General features: G+C 46.4%; 1 protein-coding gene across 1 annotated transcript; it reads right to left on the reverse strand.

Annotated features, from left to right (window-relative positions):
- Positions 1 to 50: 50 nt before the first annotated feature.
- FANCI (FA complementation group I) lies at positions 51 to 22350 on the reverse strand. Its single transcript, XM_078854941.1, has 38 exons — positions 22067 to 22350; positions 21638 to 21740; positions 21021 to 21096; positions 20168 to 20298; positions 19677 to 19830; positions 19367 to 19424; positions 19074 to 19115; positions 18457 to 18580; positions 17900 to 17985; positions 17366 to 17498; positions 16619 to 16711; positions 16169 to 16308; positions 15281 to 15455; positions 14572 to 14659; positions 13897 to 14027; positions 12845 to 12915; positions 12164 to 12284; positions 11433 to 11555; positions 10123 to 10191; positions 9090 to 9188; positions 8110 to 8337; positions 7766 to 7887; positions 7462 to 7626; positions 7130 to 7309; positions 6387 to 6586; positions 5869 to 5948; positions 5329 to 5445; positions 4569 to 4620; positions 4209 to 4336; positions 3406 to 3471; positions 3176 to 3275; positions 2866 to 3050; positions 2543 to 2599; positions 2015 to 2074; positions 1788 to 1868; positions 1446 to 1541; positions 534 to 665; positions 51 to 279 (listed from the first exon to the last, which is right to left on the reverse strand). The coding sequence occupies exons 2-38, from the start codon at positions 21719 to 21721 to the stop codon at positions 217 to 219; spliced, it is 4110 nt and encodes a 1369-aa protein (XP_078711067.1). The 5' UTR covers positions 21722 to 21740; positions 22067 to 22350; the 3' UTR covers positions 51 to 216.
- Positions 22351 to 22390: the final 40 nt, after the last annotated feature.

Consider the following 22390-nt stretch of genomic DNA (forward strand, 5'->3'; position numbering starts at 1 on the left):
TTTGGCGGCGCGTCTGATTGTTATACGCGGGGTCACAGACATAATGTGATCACTGTACGGATCGGGTATAAATGAACACAGTAAGATGTTTCTGCAGCTAAGTTAATTATAAACGGGGGAGTATTATACGCATTGGTTCGTTATCACGATGCAATACTGTATGTAAAAAAACTAAATCACTGCAACTTAAAGTGCTGGGAACAGACACAAACTTTGTTAAGTCTTCCTCTTCTTGCTGGGAGGCTTTTGGGATTTTTCCTGCACTGAAATAGTTGTGCTCTGGAAAACAAAAAGATGTAAACAAAAATATATAAATCTATTCAGTCAATTGCGATGCCTGGAGAACAGAAAAGAGCCCCACATATTTGAGTGTTTTGTTGTATTTTGTTGTGTAAATATCAAACACGTTTTTTCTAGCTCGTTAATAAACTTTCTTTGCAAATACACTCATAATTATCGATTGCCGTGACCAGACACTGTGGAGTAAATCGGTGATTACTGATGTGGTGACGGTGACGGTGGGGCGCACGCACCTGTGTGCCGTCTCCGCTCTGTGTCGCGTCTTCATTATCCGAATCCTGGTTCTCCAGGGCCTCCTGCAGCGTCGCCGCGTTGATGCGGAAGTCGCGCGACGTGCTCGGCTTCATCCCCTCCATCAGGTTCACCTGCAGCAGAACGGAAATGTACGAAATGACAAAGGTCACCCCGTGTGGAGCCTTTAACAGACTGTTGAGGCAATTGCTGTTCGCGAGTAGCATCTATGAAGGCTGGCACAGCACACGAACGGGTGGGTGGGTGGCCAACACCATGCCCGGCCACCTTTGTCTCCCCAGTGCTGATGTTTTCACACTGCACCAGGTACTCATTTAAAGCCATGTCGACCTATAGAAAGCGGTTTAAATATTCGGCACCGTTATTGGTCGTGAGTGGGAATTGAACTGTTCTCTGGGTTCGAAACACAGCGTGCAAGCCACTACACTGCCGCTCCCCATTAGAAACACGCCCGGCATTGACAACCTTAATGCTTCCAATTGCTTGCAATGAAGTGAGCGGTTGGCTCAGATGCCAAGAGCACTGAGCTGTACCGCTGAGACCATGAGTTTGAAATTCAGGCAACTGCTTGTGATTAAACCAGGTTTTTCAAGTGTATTAAATTTGGCCAAATTCCAGCTGAGAATGAAAATATCAGTTTCACTCTCATACGTTAAACATTTTTCTCGGTGGCAGGGCGGGTGGGAAGGTGCTGCTCACAACTGTTTGGGACGGATCACTTTAAGGGCCCTTGGAGGAAGTTACGTGAAGCCCACTTCTGTAGGCTGTTCTCTTTTAATGGTTGCACTGCTCCACGGAAGATCAAATAAATGTTTTCGTCTCCGAGAGCACAATCGGGATAACACTGGGAAAGACACAAAAATGTAAAGCAAATGAGGGAAGGCCGTGCCCACCTTGGATTTCTTGGAGAGCTGGATGAGGAAACACTCGTACTGCTCGATATAGAAGATCAGGTTTGGGATCGGCCGTGTTTCCCGCAGAACTTTAGCCTGAAACGGACAGTGGCAGTTATCAGGAGATGCAGTAGCAGGAGCAAAAATTGCCCCCATCTCGATCGGTCCACCACTCTCTCACACCGACATGGCGAGCGCCGCCTCTCCCATACTGCTCTGTGAGGCCACAAGCAGACTCCGCAGTACGGCCGACGATCGTATACGTCATGCTCCGACCCGGAGGGATGGGAGATGTTCTGAGTTGTGTCTGTGGGCCATAGCAGGGGAGACGGTGGGTGCTACCTTGGCGGCGCTGGCTAAGGCCGCCGCCCCGCGCTTGCTCTTCTTGTCCGAGCCGTGGTTGAGGCTATCACTCTGCACGCTCTGTGTGCGACAGGCAAGGAGCAAAGGGTTAACCGTCATGCCACAACCGCACAACACCGCCTTCCCTACTGCATCGGAAGAGAAGGCAACGATTCTGCCTTGCGTCACGAGTAAAACGTGAGCAGCTGTGCATTCAATGAACCCACCTGAATGTAGGTGATCATTGCGTAGCACTGAGGAGTAAGATGGGATCCTGACAGTTTCACCTGCAAAGATGAATAGATTATTAAATGTAATACAATAAAAATAAGTAATATTTTAAATAACTTTTTTTAAACACGCTTTAATTAAATGTACCGTACGAGTAATGGCAGAACTCCACGACTCCAGGAAGTGGCCCCGAGGCTTGCCATAACGTAAGGAACCGTGGTGATTTACAGCCAACGTTAGTTGAGTGTGGACAATTAGACCCAAGGCGAAACATAACATATAAAAAAGGTTTAATTTGTTTTTTATGATAGAATATAGTATTGTCATCAGTATGACATTATTCCAAGTTTGCAGTCGATACCACATTGGGAAGTGGGTTAAAATTGAGTTACAAAATTTGAGGATACGACAACAACAAACAGAGTGAGTTAAATAAAAGCGTGTAATAAATGTATATGCTCATAATGCAGACTTTTAGGATGTATTGGAAAATGCAAACCAAAAAGAACTTGAACGGAACTCACCAACTTTTCAAACCTCCCTGGCAGGTCTCCTATATTTTGCGTATACACCTGTAAATACTATAACCACACATAACACACACAAGAAAAAACAGCGAGATAAGCAACACATTCATATTACCGAACGCTTCTATTTAAGAACACCAAATGGGCAGGACACGTCACTTAGAGGGCATTATGTCTGGTGGTAGGGACTAACAATGGAATGGCAGCCAAAAGAGGGAATGAACAGGATGTCTCCCCCATGCAGACGGCAGTGACAAAACTAAAAATGTGATGACTGCTGGGATCGGCGGGTGAGCGAGCTCGTTAGCGGGAGGGCGTACGTATTTGGTGATGGAGGCCAGCACACTGTACATCTTGGTGAGCAGCTTGAGCAGGTTGGTGGAGCAGCTGCCCGCGGGCAGCGCCGCCTGCACCAACTCGTGGCAGCAGGTGACCAGCGCTCCCAGCTGCACGGCGGCCGCCCTCTCCTGCGCCTGCCGGGGACCCAGATCCTGCGTGCCCTCCTCTGTGGTCCGGCATCACCCAGCATTGGCATCGTTATCAGCACCAGCATAAGTCCGTGGGGAACGTGATAGGGCGAGTGTGATGTTAGAGGATGCAGTGGAGAGATAAGGGAAGTACGGGACCCACCGGAGGTCACTGGCTTTGCATACGCCAGCTCCCCCCTGAGCCGGGCAATGAGCCATTCCACGTCCTCCAGCATGTGCTCTGCATGAGACAGCACCACCAGCTAGTGGGGGTAGGGGGGGGAGAATCACAATGGAATGCTCTGCAGTATGAGCGGAGGTTACCGTTTGTAGGTCTCGGTACATATATAGCGAGTGAGCATTTAAGAAAAATCAAAACTTTACGTAACTCACAGTTACTGACGGAGCAGTCTTGGAATTCACGATGGCATAAATGGACTGGTTTTCCACCTGCACATCCTATAACAAAAATGTGAATAAATTAATGTCAATGATGATAAATGCCCACCGTTTCTTGCAGCATCTTGAAATGCAGTTACATTTAATTGGACGCTATATAAATCAATATTTTGTTGCAAAGGTGGATAATGTGCAGCACTAATTGCTTGCTCATGCCAATGCTGGCGGAAGGGCCTCTACTAAGAGGGACCTCTGAAGGGTAATTGGTCTTCTCTTCCAAGCTGGCCAGACATCTTGTAAGAGATCCTCGCTACCACACCACACGCAACCTGCAGATCCACCGTGGCGTACTCGGTTATTCTGCTGGCTGGACAGAGGTGAGAGGGTATTTACGAAACTTGCCCATTGCTTTTCAACCGCAGCGCTGAAAGATTGAATTAAATTTAACCATTGACTTCTGGATTCTAAGTTCAGTTTGCTACCCATTGCATCATGGCAGCTCCTGGTATTGCAAATGTGACTTGTTTTAATAATGAGGCAGATACCTCATTAACCATTATACAATGTATGTAGCTGCGGCTACGAACTCTAATCCATAAACCGTATAACTGCACTGCCACAAATATATACATGAAGGCGGTGATGGGAGTATCAGCAATTCACCAACTCCCAAACAAAGCAATTGAATGGCTAAATCTCTTACAACTGAATCTCGAATAGTTGCTCTTCATAGGCCATACGAAAGAAGATTGCTTCCATGGGCTTTCAGGCGAGTCAAATAAAGTCGCCAGACCCACCTCGTCTATGTCGCCCAGCTGGCTGTGGATGTCCTGCGCCAGGTCCTTGAGCAGTGAGCGAGGCCCCTTGTGGGCCAAGTGCAGGCTGAAGAGCAGGTTCATCAGCATCTTGCACAGTAGCAGGTCCTCTGAGAGGCGAACGGCAGGCAAAAGGTTGGTAAGAACGTATTTTGTTTCCATACGGGTGGAAGTTGTAATCTAGATTTGAAGTTTTCGTGACTGCAGGTTTCCATACTCTGTGGTTCTTTCGGTAAAGCCACGTATGTATAAAATAAATTAAATCACGACGTTTCAGGCGCAACACAAGTTGTAATTGGCTGGTGAGAGTGTCAACATGGCCGAGAGGTCAGTCATACCCACCAATTTTGCTCTCCTTGCAAATTTTGGTTGTCCAGTTCAAGCACTGTTCAAACTGCAGGAGAATATGCATATGTGAAAGACAACTTTTTTGTAAATGCACACAACACAACCTCATTTACTCATTTAACATTTATTTTATTAATACATGCTGAGTTAGGTCTCTGGTGTGTGTGAGAGCAAGAGTTTGTGCGTGCGTGTGTGTATGTTGGCCTCAAGATGCACATGGCCTGGCACAAGCGTCGTGGTGACGTCACCGCCACTTAGTGGCGAATGGCGGTTGTTATATGTTGAACTTCTTTTGCACCGTTCGCAGCCAACTGTGCTAATCAGAGGTGCATGCATGTGTGTTTCAGATTATAGGGAGTGTTGGCATAATGGGTTATCGATCACTATGTTTCAAACCCGACCACCTGAGTTCTATGCCTGGCCAGTGGCGAGTGATATCAGAATCTAGCCTGGGCCTGATATAGGTCGACACAGCTTTAAATGAGTACGTACGTGGTGCGATGTGGAAAAAAACAGCATTCAGGAGTGGCGTTCCAGCCACCTCACTCCTGCCCGCACCGTTCATGGTCTGAACAGGTGCTAGTTAACAGTGCTTGGGCCAAGAGTCGAGTAAAAGTAATATGGGGAATCTTTACCTTTGTGTGTAAGATTGTTGTGCGTGCAGATCCCGATCAGGTTCAGGAATTTAACCCGGTTCCACAGGCTCCACCGGCTCCACTCTCAGCTTGTGTGCGTGCGAGTGTGTGTAAGTCACCTCGGTAGAGCCTGGCTGCAGCTCCTTGCTTAATGCCAGCAGGAGGCTCACCAGCCCATGGAGCTCCTTCATGTTCAGATCTTCCTCACCTCCCGACAGCTGCCCAACCACACTCCGCTGAACCGCCCAACAAGTCCCCCGTCAGATAATCGTCGTGCGTGGAGTATCACTCGGACACCATTGTGTGTTGCGAGACTCCAACTACCGCTGGGATAGGTGGCAAGATGGCAGTATAGCAAGTAGGTTTATGAACCGTCTGCCTATGTTTTTCAACCTTATGTTAAGTGTGTGTGCGTGTTTCCTACCACACATAAAAATCCTTAAACCGGAAATGGCCAAACATCCCAATGCAATACTCCTAAAATGATTCTTGGTACTTGGTTAGGCTTAATTGGCCAATAACAAATGTCATTTAGAACTTTAAGTTCTCCCCATATATTGTAAAAGTTAAAAGTCAAAGTTTTTGCGTGCGTCGCCAAATAATCTGCTGTGGCCCAATATTTCCATCCAGACATCATTTACGCTCTACGCACAACTTGCCTGGAACTGCCTCATGTGAAACGCAGCTCTTTCCGCAATGATGACGTTGTCTGCATCCTCTTGATCTTCACGGGATAGATCTGTGGATAAAAATTATCGCAAATGAATTCAGGTGGTGGCAGTAGCAGTGGCATATAGCACTAACGAGTAGCCTCTGCTAGTCAAAGCCAAAGCCATTTCCTGATTAAATGAGCATTGAGGCGGTGCTCATCTGCTGTTTATAGCCCTGAGCCTGCAGTGCAATTCCACACTCCTATGGCGGGGTCGCGGTGCAGCATGGGAAACCACCGTCAACTCCCCACAAAGTAGTACTTATTTGATCAACACTGGAAAGGATGATGGGCTGAGTCAACCCCCAAACAGAACTTGAACTCGAAACCCTCTGATCGCAAGCCGCTCGTCCTATACCACCGCTCAGCCACCAGGTCGGACAGCCTCCCCTGTTGGCAGCGTCAGCGTACATTTACATCTTCAACTAAGAGGCAGGAGAGAGACCGGACGCTCTCAAATCCCCTTACCGAGCGCGGCGTATAGACTCTCCTTCTTGTGGGAGAAGCGTGTGTTCACGGCGGTGATGACGCGCTGCAGCACGTCCAGGCATAGCAGCGGAATCCCCTTGTGCTTGTCCTTCTTGCCCACGGGCTCCACCACCCCCGACGATAATAGCGACGAGTCATTCGTGGGCACCGCCACAGAGATGTACTTCCACAACAGCACCCTGGCGGGTTGGGGTGGCGTGCCAAAACCGTGGGCAAGGAAGCACGGAGACAGGGTGGGAAAGGTTTGACCCTCCCCCCCTCAAAATATCGGACAGTGAATGCAATCTATATTGCTGCAGTCCCTCTAACACAAACTGTTTAAACTTCAAAGACGACAGCAGAGTAGTGACTGTTTATGTTTTAACTGTAGTGTTATGTGCTGAATATAATCATTTTAGTTTTAAGGGTTATCATCAGCCTTGATTAATCCACTGCTGGATGAAAGCCTCCCCAAGCTATCATCTTTCACGGTTCTGAGATGCAACATTCCATCTAGCACCTGCACACGAGCTGACTTCATTGCTCCATCTCATTCTTGGGCATGTTTTCTCCTTGTCCTGCTGCTTTGTCATTAGTCTTAACCACAGGTCGTCATGCCTACGAGTAACGTGTTCAATTCTTAGTCGGTAAGGGCGTTTGTAAATCTTGTTAAATTGACTTTAGCGCCGAGAGGCTGCCTCTTTACACTGACGGCCTGAGACATCGATGTTGCAATGTCTCACCGGGCGATGGAGACCAGGTGACGCAGAACCTTGTCGGGGTCCTGTCCGTCGGGGCCGTCCACGTGGCCAATCTCCTCCGCCTGCTGCACCTTCTGCTGCACCACCGTCAGCACGTAGCGCTGGAACTCCACGCTGCCACGCAACGGCGCCAGCATTTCCTCGTGGTCGGAGCTCTCGTCGCTGGGATCAGGAAAAACGGTGGCGTTCAACTTGCTGTCTTGGAACGATACAATGTTGCCATTACAGGAGAGGGCTTCCCTCTCCTAGAATCCCACAGGATTCCTGGGCAAGAGGACAACACAGCTGATGATGATGATAACAATGATGCACACCGGTAGAGCGCGGAGAGCAGGAGATCAACGCAGCGCAGCGAGAGCAGGCTGCGTGGCGTCTTGCTCGTCGCGCCGCCCTTGCCCTTTACACTCTTCTCGCGCAGAATTTCCACCAGCTTAAGGTAGCGCTGAAACAACCCCAGCACCTGTTCCACCTTTTGGCGGCTGAACACACCGCCAATCGACACACACACGTGCAAGTTTAATAAATGTTTTTTTTGTTGCATATTTCTTTAAGTGGGCTATGCGGTTGTGTCATGCACTTCATTTCAGTCCCAGATGACCGCGTAGGTGCTGCGCTGACCTGGGATCACCCGTGATGAAGCTGTACTCCATGAGAACCTCATAGATGCCTATTACCAAGATGACATAGATGTTGTTCTTCACCCCTACGCTGGTCGTCAGCGAGAAATCTGCCGACTTGTCCTGTCAGTGGCACGCACACGGCAAGTACCAGTTTCAGCTTTGTTGGTGATTATCAACATGGCACGGTGTCACTGCCAAGAACCTGAGACAGCTGCATGTTTATGCTGCAGCGTTTGTCAAATGGACAGAAGACAGCAAATAGCACGAACCACTGCACCACAAATCCACCCATACCTGCGTATAGAATATGCAAAATGGCGCACATGTGAACGGGCGACTGACCAACTCAAAGTCGTCCAGGTCGCTCTTGATCATCCTTCGTGTCATGGACTCCAGCATTGCCTCCAGCTGCCGTTGACAGCTCTGTGCACCCTCCCCTGCGTATTCACTGCTGCCCTCGCCGCCCCCATCGTCATCATCGTCCTCGTCATCCTCATCATCGCCAACTGCCTGGGCCTTGATTTCACGCCACTTCATCACACAATGCACAGTGCAGCAGAGGAGGTGGCCCTGTGGACACACAGTGGACAAGGTGGACACATGCAGCCGTTTTGTCAATCCACTGCTGGATGAGGGCCTCCCCACGCTGCCTTAGTCACGAAGGTTACTCAACCATAGTTCACTACGCTGGTTAGTGAGAGTTGGTGATGAGGAACAGATGTTGGAGAATAGTACGGTTCAACAATGGATTCTTCTGCAGTGTCCTCTGCTGACGAGGGAGCCTTGCAGGAGCCAACAACACCTGTTTTATGCATGGACGCCACCCATCCAAGCACTTTTCAGGCTCAAACCTGCTTAGCTTCCTATGTCTGGTGAAATCAGCCACATTCCAGGTGATTTGGTGATAGGTGGTGACAAAACTTGGGCAATATTGCAATAAGCTCCCTCTAATCCCCATACTGATGAATCTAAACATCTATATGCACCTAAGGGAAGTCAACTTCTATCATCATCCATAATACAGGTTTTTTTTTTTGTTAGATTGTGTACATTTATTTACGCGAAAGCCTACGCGTTAGCTTATGTGTTAAACGTCTATCATCATAATTATTTATTTATGGCGAGCAGATGAATGATTACAACTAATACGACCGTAAATTGCAGCTGATAATGACAAAATTACTGACAATTAAAGGTAAGTTGTCAGTTTATAAAAGGCAATCGGTTTAACTCATCTGAGGTCAAAGTGGGGCATTAAACGAGTGGCACAGGACAGGTGGGCAGGACGATGGAGGGGGGCACAGGAATCTGGGGGGCAGTACCAGCGGCTCCTGGAGGAAGACCTGCTCGCCCTGTGCCGTGATGCAGCCATTCAGACGTACGGGCGGCAGGACGTCGCCTGCCTCGTAGCACCGCTTCAGCTGCGCCGACAGAAACGCACACGGTATACAAGCAACACGTGGGCACACGCGTGACATTAAACCGGAGGCACAACGCACCAGGGAAAATCGGGTCACCTGATTCATGAATGTATACTGTGTCTATCGGACCATTTTCCAGTATCAAGATTATGAAAAAAGAAAAGGCAATAATACAGGATGTGTTAAGATGTTCAAACTCCAAATAGACACCCTTTACAACAAGGCATCAAGTCTACATTATCCAGATACCTGTCGTAAAACAAATATGCTTAGATGGTGTACGCATTGCCCTTGCAGATGATTAGCATAAACCAGAGAGACACTTTATGGCTGTGTCTCACCGGTGCTCGGCCAAAGGATGCCAAAAGGCGAAGAGCAGAAGGACGGTGCAAACGTGTCCTCGCTCACAAGTCTCTCATCATCTCTCTGCTACCATTACCATCACAGCCATTGCTCTCAGTAGCCAAGTGTTTTGATTCCTCATCTGATTTCGAATGCCCTGTCGCCATAATGGCCAACGACTCTCATGCATGCCGAGTCCAGAAAGGAACATTTCTATTTTTTTCATTTGTCGTTCCAACCTCATATAACCAGAGTCAATGCAAGAAGTTAATTCCTTTACACCTACGATACTTAACATAGGCCTCTCTCTTGCTGTCAACTTGTGTAATAGGCATATACTCCCAATATATATTCACCGCGCTAACGTTTGCCAAGTTCCAGAATTTCATGAAAAACACTCAATTGGGACTAAACATAACAATTATCACACCCAACTGGCATACTAATTGCCTGATTAAACAAAATCAACTTAACTTGACTCACCTTCACCAACCCACACTGTCCAGCATGGTCTACTATGAAAGTAATAAAGACTGATAGAAAAATCTAAATTCCTGGAGGCCATCAAATATGGGCACCCCCACACACTCACCTGTACCAGCAACATCTGCAGGATGGTGCTCCCCAGCTTCGAGTTTCTCCGCAGCACGTCGTAGAAACCCTGCAAAAGGAACCGCGTGGCTGAATGAACCGAGCAAGCAGAACAATGATCACAATACTCCGGGTAGTGTGGCACACGGGCGCCCCCCAGTTCCTCTGAGCAGATTGCAATGAAACTCGGGGCCCAGTAACACAACACATTCCTGCGGAGGGAGCTGGTAGGAACGTTGGGTTGCTCGGTCAATGGTCAGGGTCAACGGTGGCATGGTGTATTCCGCAAATATGGCCGACTGTGAGGGCGGGTACAAGCCGGCGTGAGTAGGTTAAACGTTGAGTTTTATAAGGGCACCACGGGGTGGCCAGCCCCTCCCCACCTAGCCCCACCCCTCCCACCCCCACCCTCCCCACCCAGCCTATCCCCACCCTCCCCTCCCAACCCAGCCCCTCCCCACCCTCCCCTCTCCACCCAGCCCCACCCCTCCCATTTTTGGATGCACGACGGACAGACACAATAATCCCCTGTGGGCTGGTGTAACCAGGAGGTTCCTACCAGTATCATTAAGTGGATCATGTTCAGTCTCGTTTTACTGACATTCCAAAGGAAGTTCTTCTACCCTTAATGCATTGTGCCAGCAACATTATAAAACCATACAAATGAGTTTATGTAGTAATACATTTTTGATTATGAACGGGTTTGGCTGTTACTGTTAACTACTCGTAGGCAACTATTTTTTCCCAATTGAATACTAAATCTTGACTTAAAGAATATGAATTCCTACAGTTACGAAAGCTTTAAGTCAAGATTTAGTATTCAATTGGGAAAAAATAGTTGCCTACGAGTAGTTAACAGACCCAAAGAATATCAATTGAATACTCGTAATAAAGGTTTTTGGGTTAGATCGCGTTATTTATAAATGTGTCGTAACCCTCCACCACCAGACACGGCCAAACAGTAAAAAATGTGTCTCGTTTACAAAAGACAAATAATTCACTACTTTAGCCCACCGGTGTGTTGAAGAATGAATCAACATCATTTAAATGTTTGAGTACGACGTTTCGCTGGTAATTACATCCAGCATCATCGGGCAATTTGCCAGAATGGTGAGGCCCTCCACTCGCTCGTCTTAAATAGAGCAGCACGGTGACGTCAACTTTTAACTCAATCTGGTGCAGTGGGGGGGGGTATTGTAATTATATAATAGATTGGTAATCATTCAATTGTTATTCATTGGTATTCTATTATATAATTAACAAGCAGGATGCCACAGGCAGAATTAGCAGGGCGCTCGCACACACGCGTACTTCATAGAGCAGCAGGCGCACATCGGCCTGCTGGATCAGGCAGCGGCGCAGGCTGCCCAGGATCTCCAGGCACAGGGCCTCATTGGCGGCAGGGTTGAGGCGTGCGTGCACCTCCACTTTCACCTGCAGGAGCGCGAGCGGGCACATGAGCGAGCACTGTAAAATGTTGCCGCTAAAGGCAAGACGTAGCCCACAACAACAAGCAATCTTATCTTGCCACTGTGAAGTTTCGTGCGGTTCTAGTCAAGTTTATTTTGTTTAGAACGCGAGAGGCCAGGATGGGTGTCATTTGCAAGTCACCAACACGGAAAAAGCATGCAAAACAAATTAAGCACAGCAGGAACTAAATTGAGTGGCACACTTTAATAATCACCGAAGGAAGTGAGCTGCTTAATTCAGTTCGTGAAGATCCTTGCAGCATATGGAGGGAAAAGTGGGACATCACCCCAAACATGTAGAACAATCCAAAAAAAAACATTAGACAGCTCTTATTTTGTAGCTAAACATCTAAACTACCTGTCCCCGGATGTTTATAACGAACTTGAAGCTTCAATCATGAGATAAAATACATTAAAATTATATTGGAGTACATCATTACGCCACTAGAGATTGCTTAAAAAAATGTCAATGCAGTTATGTTACTCCAGCGCATTATAATAGTGTGATTAATAGTGACGAATAAATCTCTTCATTAATGAATAAGCAAACCAAATATCCCGCACACTACTCACCTGGCTAGCAGAAAAACCCTGACTGCATAATGTTTGGCTTGACGCTAGGCTGCCCAGCACTTTGAAGTTCTTGAGCAGCAGGAGATATCCGATAACGGATGATTTTCTGGCTTCCAGCTGGCTAAAAATTCAAATAATTTAATTATGCAGGGCAAATAAAGAGTGATAAAAAGCCTTACCGAAAGTGGGTAAGAGCCTATTGAGGCAGCATGTATGCCACAAGAGAGACCAGGAGCAGAATATAAAAGTCTTAGTGGTGAAGTGAAAATACATTACATTATATGAACAAATCACGTGCCAATTTTGTGTCAGATAAAATCAAATCAGGGGAGAGTGCTGGGACAGTAATAAGCGCACGGCACTATAAACCCGATGATCTGAGTTAAATTCCTGGCCACGGCTAACATCAGTTGGCGAGTGGTATCTGAACCGGTCCTGGACACCCTTTTTACCAACATGTACTGATCAGCCACTTGACCGACATGGAGTGGGGAGGCCTTCATCCAGGAGTGGATTGACAAGGGGTGCCAAATATTGTTAGATTTTTAAGATAATAGAGATCACAAAGTTATGTTAACACATCATCATTCATTAAACAAAGGATAATTTTAAATGTTTAAAACACCTTTATTATTATTTCACAACATTATCATGACATTATAAGAGCACGTGTGTGGTTACCTGGAGAACATACCCTTGCGCAGTGCGAGGATCAGCGAGTCCTTGAGGTTGATGCGCACCCTGAGAAGGGGCTACAGAGGGATTCAGCAGCAAAGGACGACGCAAACCGTTACAGCGTGTCTTAAAAGAGTGTACTGGTCGATCCATTTATAGATACTCCACTACTATAAAATGGAGATGTTACAGAGACTATAACAGCTTAATTCAAAGCCTCTATGTGTGTCCCACCAATCTCAATGGACGTGCCACATCTCTGAAAACTTGCCTCTGTAAGATATGGGTAATTTTTTCGCCGCATTCAATGAGCCGTTGGTCAGAGAGTAAGAGTGGGTCATTAGAAATCAATGGGGTATCTATAAGTGGATCACCCCATATATAGCTTACAAATAAATTGTCACGATAATGATGAAAATTCTGACTTCAAAACATATCGGTGGTATTGTAAACATGACTGTACATGAAAAATAAATAAATCACTATGGCCACACAGAAAATTATATTCTAAGTCGGTCAAAGATTTTGTAGCCAGATGTTTCGGTCGGAAATAATGTATTTGTTTGTGTGATTGTTTAAGTTCCAACATGATTATGCACACTCTGCTGCAACAGCCAGTTGGCATACAAGTATGAAGAGTCTGGTCTCCATCATAAATATGTGGTAATTGCCACCAAAGTATCAACACCATCAGTGAAGATAAGTGTGAAGTAATTTAAAACTATATTATGCAAAACAGCTTATCTGCAATGAGGACCGACGCAGCAAATACACAGGAGGGACAAGACTGAAATCATGACCGAGCACATAAAACGCCTCGCGCCTTGCTGACTCAACCCATTCGACCTACGTGACTTTACCGAAAGAACCAAAGAGTATGGATCCCTGCAGTCACGCAAACTTCAAATCTAGATTAGGAGACAATGGTGTATTTGTTTTTGCCAAAAAATAGAAGAAAAAGGCAAGATTCGCCACCACGTGAATCACGCCCACGGTGTAAAGCAAAGACGATGTGTACATAAGAGAGAGAGGAAGGCGCACAGGTGGAGAGCACTCACCAGTATGGCCTGCAGCAGGCCCTTCGTGACGGGAGATGGCAGGACCGACAAATAATCAAACGCCTCCTGCACCTTGGGCAGACACTCCAGCAGGTTGAGCGGGGCCGACGTCACCATGTCTGACAGCAGCTCTGAGTCACGATCAGGGTGAAGGGTTAGGGTGAGGGTTAATATTGGCAGGGACAAACACACAAGAGTCAGAGACATGGAGAGGTTAGAGGTTGAAGACTGTGGCTATATTAGGGTCAGGGTGGGGGGGTAAGGGTGAGGATTAAGGTCGTGGTTTGGTTCGGGGTGAGCAGTATAGAAACATTTATAGGATTAGAGGTTTGAGGTTTAAGACTGACATAAATAAAAAAAAGTTAGCTTTTCATTTGGGTTGGGTTCATGGTTCGGATTTGGTTATGGTTTCTGTTGTGGCTAGGTTTAAGATTAAGTTTTAAATTTGGGTCGGGGTTATATTTTGACTAGTTTTAATATTAGTGATACATGAGGGTCAGTATTGTGTTGTTGTTGTGGCTGGGTTGGGGCTCGAGATTATTTAGGATATGCAAAGTGAGTAGATGTTAAGGACTCTGTTCTGTAAACATTCATTTATGTAAACAGCTATAAAAATGCACAAGCCAGTTCCGTATAAAATAAACAAACGCAAAACGCAAGTGATTTATGTTTTACCTAAATAGTGTGTGATTGGCACGGTGGCTTTAGTAACGACTCTGTTGAGAAGCTGCTCCAGGATCTCACGTCTCACGACGTCATGAGCCTAAGACAAACACAGAAGTCAACAATCACTACCATATCATGTGGTGTTACATCACATCACATAGCAAGAATCTGTGATTCCATGAAATGTTAACTCGACATGAAGTTGAACCATAAAATCTGTGTAAGATAGAACTTAGATCGCTAAATAGATTAAAAATAACCCTATTTCAACTGGCTGCACAACGAATGGGAGAATAAGAAATATGAATGTGTAGACGGGCCAGGTTTTATGAACTGCAAGATGATTTTTATGTGAATTATAATTTATGATGATGATAAACATGAAACAAAACTATAATATAGTATAGGTGAGAATGAAGTAGGGAAGAAAAAGACAAGTCATCGGTGGGGACAAAGAAAATATATCTCTACCATTAATCACATGCAAATATAGCAGCAACAGTTACAAAGCATCTAAAAAGCATCAGTACCAACAACAGCAGGATCTTCATCAGTAACAACTATGTTACCAGCACTAACAATGGTATAAGCAGCAGCAGTAGCTAAATCATCATCAGCAGCACTGGTAACAGCAGCAACTACGATAGCAGCGGCATCTACAACAGCAGCAACATGTCGGTTGCCATCGCTGGCATCTCCGGCGGCATCTCCGTGGCACCTTGAACGTCTCGAGGAGGACGCGTGCCCCCAGGCTGCAGGCTTGCTGCGCCGGCGTCCGAGACACGCTGGCGCCCGTCTCCGCCACCTTGCCGCCGGGTCCCGCCTTGGGCCCAAATGAGTCCATGAGCGTGAAGCCGAGCTGCACCAAGCCCTGCGATATGTGGTCCCAGCCGCTGGCAGCATCGAGACGAGCAGACACACGCGGTCACGACGCTCAGCACATCGAGGTTCGTTATTCACCGGCCATATAGCAACCCACCCACCGCAATTAAACAAAACGGAAGCATTCAGGGGTTATGTTTGGATTGAATTATTGATTGTTTGTGTCTCTTTCATAGTGGTTTTCTCATAACGTCTGTTCTATCTCCTGCATTGTTTCATTTGTTCTTTTGCGTAAAGGTAACACTTGCACATTATTTCCATAGATCGTAAGCAATCTATTCTCACATTCACAAATTTGAGGACTGTAATAGGCGCATAAGAAAATATAGGATAGTCGGTGGTCGAGACTAACAAAGGATTGGCAGCTAAAGGAGGGAATGTGCCTAAGAAGCTGTCACTATTGACATGAAGTGATGACATTACCCTGTTTACAGGCCCCAGATGGACTGTTACATTGCAGGACCGTGAGAGATGAACGCCTGGAGAAACCAAAAGTTTCCTAAAAAAGAGTCTTGAGGCTCAGCAAGGCTGTCCAGGATAAAGCAATTTCCTAACACAAACTATCATGCGGCTGTGGAATATAAAACCCTCAGCTCAATGTAAACAGCTTCAGAAGCGTGCGTGCAACTCGATTCAATAACCCTGAAGTTGGAGAACTGGTGAATAATCTGGCGCTCTGACCACGCGTTACGACACATGACTTGGCGGTGTTTCCGGGCTGCACCTGTTTTGGATGGTCTTGAGGATGACGTCGGACACGCACCACACCTGCGACGACACCAGGTCCTTGATGAGCGCCGAGCTCTGCTGCATCTGCTGGTCCTTGAAGCTCTTCAAGATAGCCACCTTCATCATCTCAAACACCTGGCTCGCACCAGCAGCAACAGCAGCAGTAACGCAACCGGGCATGTTATATGATGCATTTGTAAAAATTACCTTCAAAGAAAATGGCAGAGCAAACAAACCTTTATTCCAGTCGTCATGACCCGACCACAGTTCAGGTGAGCAGAATGTAAAGCAGCTTAATTTGTACATTAACGGGAAAATATTTTAAATGCGGAAATGTTCACTGTGGCGAATTGGAAGGAACACAGTGTGTGTGTGTGTGCATGTGACGAGCGGAAAGTGTTCGTATGGGGCTGTGTTGGTCGGCTAGAGAAGACGTGCAGACCACCTGTTCCTCCAATCTGTGAATCCTCGCCAGCGAGAGTGTGAGTGCGACGTTGAACGGACACAGCACTCGGCCCACATCGCCCAGCTGTCCGACCTGGCAAGCGGGCAACACTTCTATGTCAATTTGTTTGAAAAGCAGATCACGCAGAGCACCTCGTGGGAAATTTAAGAATGCATTGTACAAAGTCTTTTTTTACACTTTTGACATATACATAAAATCATACGTGTAATGTGTTTCTATTCATGTGAAAGCATTACCATGAATCGTGAAAACAATCATAAATACATCATATACCATGGTATCAACTTTTAAGAATTTTTTTTTTTTACTTTATAACAATTATCACAGCATATCAATTATATATGTTGTGATATACACCTTTTGAACACGTTCACCTGCTTTGTAATTGCGGCCTATATATATATATTTTTTTCAAGATTTCCCGTATTGACTCTCAAAGTAAAAATCAAACCTCCTCCCTGCCCAAACAACTGTGCTCATCTCCAGCAGTAGCCAGTGGTGGAATTGACATTCTCATTTATGTGGGCCAGTCTCCATATGGGACAACCATTGTTATCTTTTGTTGGCCTCTTTGCCGATAAGGGAACACACTATGCAATACCAGATTTCTCTCACACTTGTGGAAACTAATTCTGACGATCTTGATATCATCGTAGCTGAAGATGCCGATGCTACCACACCATGGCAAACCATGCCAAGCCATACCAGACCACACTGTGGTGATACCTTGAGGGTCTTGATAAACTCTCTGCCCAGGTCCTGGTCCAGTTTGACAGCAAAGACGATGTGGAGGATGATGGTCCCCTCCACGTGCCGCAATGGAACCGTCGACACGGCAGCTACCTCCAGCTCCGTGGTACTGTCACAGAGATAAACAATTTATTTTGTTTCAGCCAGGGGAAGAGTCCAGTAATAAGAAACCAACAGATGTCAGCCAGGTGTAGAGAGAAGAGCTTCAGAGACCACAGGTGGGGATCCACATATGATTCATGATTTTAATTTCATTTCTTTTTTAACACATCACATATAGAATACCACATGCCCCTTTGCCCAGTAATTCATTCTGAGCCAGTGATTGAAATTTCACATTTATTCTTATGGTAGAGAACCATCTATTTACAGAACAACCTTTGTTTTCAGAGCACATCAATAATAATACTAATACTATGAATACCTAATCCAAGAAAACCAAATAATTTATTTGATCATTGTGGATGTTGAGACAGCATTGTGTAAACACAATTACAATGTTCCTCTTACTCCTCAGCACTCTTTTGGTTGCTGTGCAACAGGTCCTGCTCCTTGAAGAATGAAACAATCCCCTCCAGCGCCAGCTTCTTATGGCTCTGGACACAATGAAAACAGACCCATTAACTTGGTTACAAAACACTCCACACACCTCATTCAACGCGTCAGCAACAATGCGGTCTGACAGCCTATGCGTTACATGATTGAAAGGCTACCTAATGTGATTGTCCGGCTACTGTTTCATAGAGTGAGCGTACATTTGTGCAAACGTGTGCCACTGTTGTAGCTAATACTGTGTCCTGGCTGTGCTATGAACCAGGCGGCCCGAGTTCGATACCCGGCCATGGCCAACAACAGTGGCGAGTGATATCACCCCCTGACCCTCTTCGCCATCCTCCACTGACCACTGTGGTTGAGTACAATCAGACAGACCACAAAACCGACACGAGGTGGGAAGGCCCTCATCCAGTAGTTGATTGAAAAAGGGATGTAGATTATTATTACGGGCGCTGTTACTTCGTGCCTTCACGACACCGCTCATAATGCGTTCACGAGTGCGGAATAATTGCCTTGGGAGCAAGAAGGAGCAGCTGGTAAACGAGGGGAGGCAGCTCCTGCAGCTCCAGGCTGGGCAGCAGCCGCAATACCTTCTCCATGACAAACTGCAGCTCCTCCTGACTCAGCGGCACATCCCTGCACGTCACAAGATTCCCACAATCGCTTATCCCGAAGAAATCGATACATCCCACAGGGAAGGGCTGCACTGTCCATACGACACTGTTTATACAATATGGACCCATATCTTAAAAAGGTCCTTGCCTATAACATCTGGCAGTTCACCAGCAATGATTCAATCAAGACCGATTCTGCTTATGAGACACTGTTATGTCAAAATAGATCCAAAGTTTGCTTGTACTGAATTAATGCTGCTGAAATTATGCACTCCCAGAAGGTCATGGAGCTGATAGGTTTTGTAAGGTATATTACATTTTTATGAGAACCAGATATATAGATACATTTTGTGTTTATCTATTTTGTTTGAGTAATATGATCACAATGTTATCATAGCAGCACTCCCATCACATACCTAAGTAGATTCCTTCAAGCAAAGATGTGTTATTTTATTGCAAAGTGAGGGTCATGTTTGAATGCAACGCTGAGATTATTTGAAGTGACCCAGTATTACCTGAACATAGAAGTCAGGTGGATCACACACTGAGAGTCCCACCTGCAGAACATAAATGCGTGGATAAGTATCAACTCAGGATTCACAAATGAAAACAAATTGCATATCATTGAAGACATGTCTCACACTAATGGGTATGTGTCATTAAATAATCGTGCTGATGATGGAGGTGGTGGTGTTGGTGATTGTGATGGCCATGCTTGCTTGAATGGATAGATGATGAATTAATCAGATGATGATGGATTTAATTAATGACTATGATGATGTGTATATGGAAATTATATCTTCCTTACCTGCTGGAACACAATGTGTTGATGATCTGTTTTTTGTATTCCATGCCACTAAGCTGTCCTGCACAACACAAGAAAAAACAGAAATTTAATCATGAAATAAATATTTGATTATGCTTATTTACCCAGAAAAGCCTCGCTGAGTCTCAACACTATTTCTCAGGAGGGTTCTGCTAAGTTGTCAATTGCTAAGTTTACATTCATCCGTATGCTACTGTTGTTGTTTGTTAGCATGTTAACTTAAGAAATACAGCACTATTGGTTTAATCTCCATGACATTTTCAGGAAATTGAAGGCTGGGTCCCTCACTCACCATCACCATAGGTGATTTTCTCCCTGGTTCCCAGAGAAGTTAGGATGTTGGGAAGCAGATCAAGGGATCTGCCGTTCATCACGTGGCCGCTCTTTATCGAGTCCACGTACATGGAGGCCAACTTGGCTAGGCAACTTCCAGGCAAGGAATCCGTCTGTCATACACAACATGCATATATATTATTGAAAGACAAAGATCCCCTGTATAGCCTTTAACAGACTATTGGGGCAAGTACTGTTAGCGAGCAGCACAACGGCCCACGAGGGGGTGGGTGGCCACCACTGCAGCAGTCACTCCGTACTGCTCACCCCAAATCCAACTTTAATCCTCCCCAGCCACCTTTTCCTCCTCGCATGGCTTATTCCAGGCTCCTCAAGACCCACACTTCCATCGCACTGTCCCACGTCTCACAAAACCATTTCTGATTGGCTGCAACTGTATTTTTCGGGCCAGCGGTCGCACTACATCTGTCACAACAGTGCCGCTCTCACCTCCATCATGAGCAGCCCCATCATGTTGACCGCCACGTAGTTCTCCATGTCCCCAGACTCGGCCAGCTTTGCGCAGCACGTGTACGTCTTCAGCCGGCGCTCAACCCCATCACCGCTATGGCACGGGGAGCCTGGGTAGAGAGAATGGCTCGTGATTTAGAGGGGACTGCTGTTCAAGGCTGTGACAACCATAACAATGACACCTGCGGTTTCAGCGACTACCATTCTAATCGAGTTCCATGACTGCCTGTCTGGTTCTGGTCACCACCTGTCAATTAGCACAATCAGGGTTCATGATTTGATTAAAATATAGGTTGTTCTTCATCATGCTTGCACTGGCTCAGTTTTACTGACTTGTACTTTGTCTTGTGTACTGTAGTCTCTGACAAGTTACTCAAAGGTATTGTCTATCTCGTTTGTACTGCCTGTCCTGTGTAGTTTGTACAGCATGAGACTCACAATGGTCCCAATTAACGCATTGGCAAATGTTTCCATTAAGTCAGAATTTTCACCATAAGCATGGCGTTCTCTTCATCACCAACAACGGGCAAACTGTAAAAGCGTTTGTCAAGGTGTGAATTTTGGCACGGTCAATTATCTCTGGAATTCAGTGGGTAATTGTGGAGCACCATGACAGAATGACCTCTTTAAAAAAAAGACATCTCAAGCTGGAAGGGCAGATCATAACACAACTTCGGAAAGAACCCCCTCACTCCAGTCACTGTTTCCATGCTGGCGTGGCTTGCAGCCATACAAAAATCGAAGGTGTTTGCGATCGTGGCGAACTTTGCCGGGCAAATGACGTCCGTTCATCTGATAGCGAGGAGTTGATGATGATGGCTTTGACTCTCACCGAGGAAAATGGCCCTGAGCAGGGCGTTGAGGTCACCTTCGCCCCTGACTGCATGCCGCTTGATTAGTTCCTCCAGCTGCAGGGAGTCCAGAAAAGAGTTGTTCACGTCATATTATTCCAGACATAACGACAGTAATTTTAGATTTAAAGCTTTCGTGACTGCAGGGTTTCATCTTCTTGGTTCTTTCGGTAAAGTCACGTAGAAGGGAAATAATAAAATAATACACTATTTTCTAATTTTCTTGCTGTGGATGTCACACCTGATTGCTTGTGTTGCAGTCGAAACGTCGTGATAATTGTTATTGTTTTATATTTGTATTATTTTATTATTTCCCTTCTACGTGACTTTACCGAAAGAACCAATAATAACAACAGTAATATTCACATATCCAAAGAAGCTTAGCGGAGCCTCAGGAGATGTTTGGTTAATTTTTTTTAACGAACACTTTGTGGGGTTAACTTATTGGACTGCCATCTCCTGGTCACCTCGCAGCCCAGCTGCTTGGGAAGTCTCCCATACATACCTGCAAGTCATATTACGTAGTTTTTTCTCATTAGCTTACGTGTGCATTCGTATTTACTCTTTCGATACCAAGTAGAAAGAGACAGGACCACACCTCTCCATTTGGCAGCGCCTCCAGCTCCTTCTGCAGGGAGGCAGCGTCCCCCTGCTCCAACATCAGCAGCATCCTCTTGTCCATGACCCCTGACGGACACGAGCTGATGGACAAGCACCAATGGGGACAAGGGTTGAGGGGACAGGAGGTTACGGACAACAGACGAGGAGGGGCGGCAGCTGACAAGGAGCGATGGCTGAGGGCACAGCACAGCTGTCGTGAATCGTGCTCAAGTTGGTGCCCCTTGTAGTGATTGCCGTCACAGCGGTTGAGGTTGTTGCTAGTGCACAACCATTCAGCAGCTGCTGTTCGAGCCGTCTTCTTCGGTAAACCCGCTGTCGTTGAGGTGGCTGGCACGGCTCCGCGACGAGCCTGTTGTTGTTGTTGCTGCTCTCAAGAGTTGCTGCTGTCAACTCCGCAGTCACTTACCCGCGTCGCTGACGAGTCAAAGACGCCGCTCCGCTTGGTGGTGGAGTTGCTGTGGTGGTGGTGGTTGTTGTTGTTGTCGGTCACGTCGCAGTTACCTCAGTTGCCCGCTGTCGTTAAATCTGCTGTACCCCTCCCCCCGCCCGGGTCAATGTTGTTGTTGTTGTTGCTGTAGTCAATATTGTAATATTTTAAACTGCTTGTGGTTGTTGTTGTTGTGGTGGTGGTGGTTGTTGCAACTCCTCGGCCTCCACTCGCGTTTCGCTTTTCCCGCCTTCTGAGTTTCACGGCCCCTCCCCCCCCGGTGACGTCACGAGGATCGCGTGA

The sequence above is a fragment of the Lampetra fluviatilis genome, chromosome 3 (assembly GCF_964198595.1).
Source record: "Lampetra fluviatilis chromosome 3, kcLamFluv1.1, whole genome shotgun sequence".
Lineage (NCBI taxonomy): Eukaryota > Metazoa > Chordata > Hyperoartia > Petromyzontiformes > Petromyzontidae > Lampetra > Lampetra fluviatilis.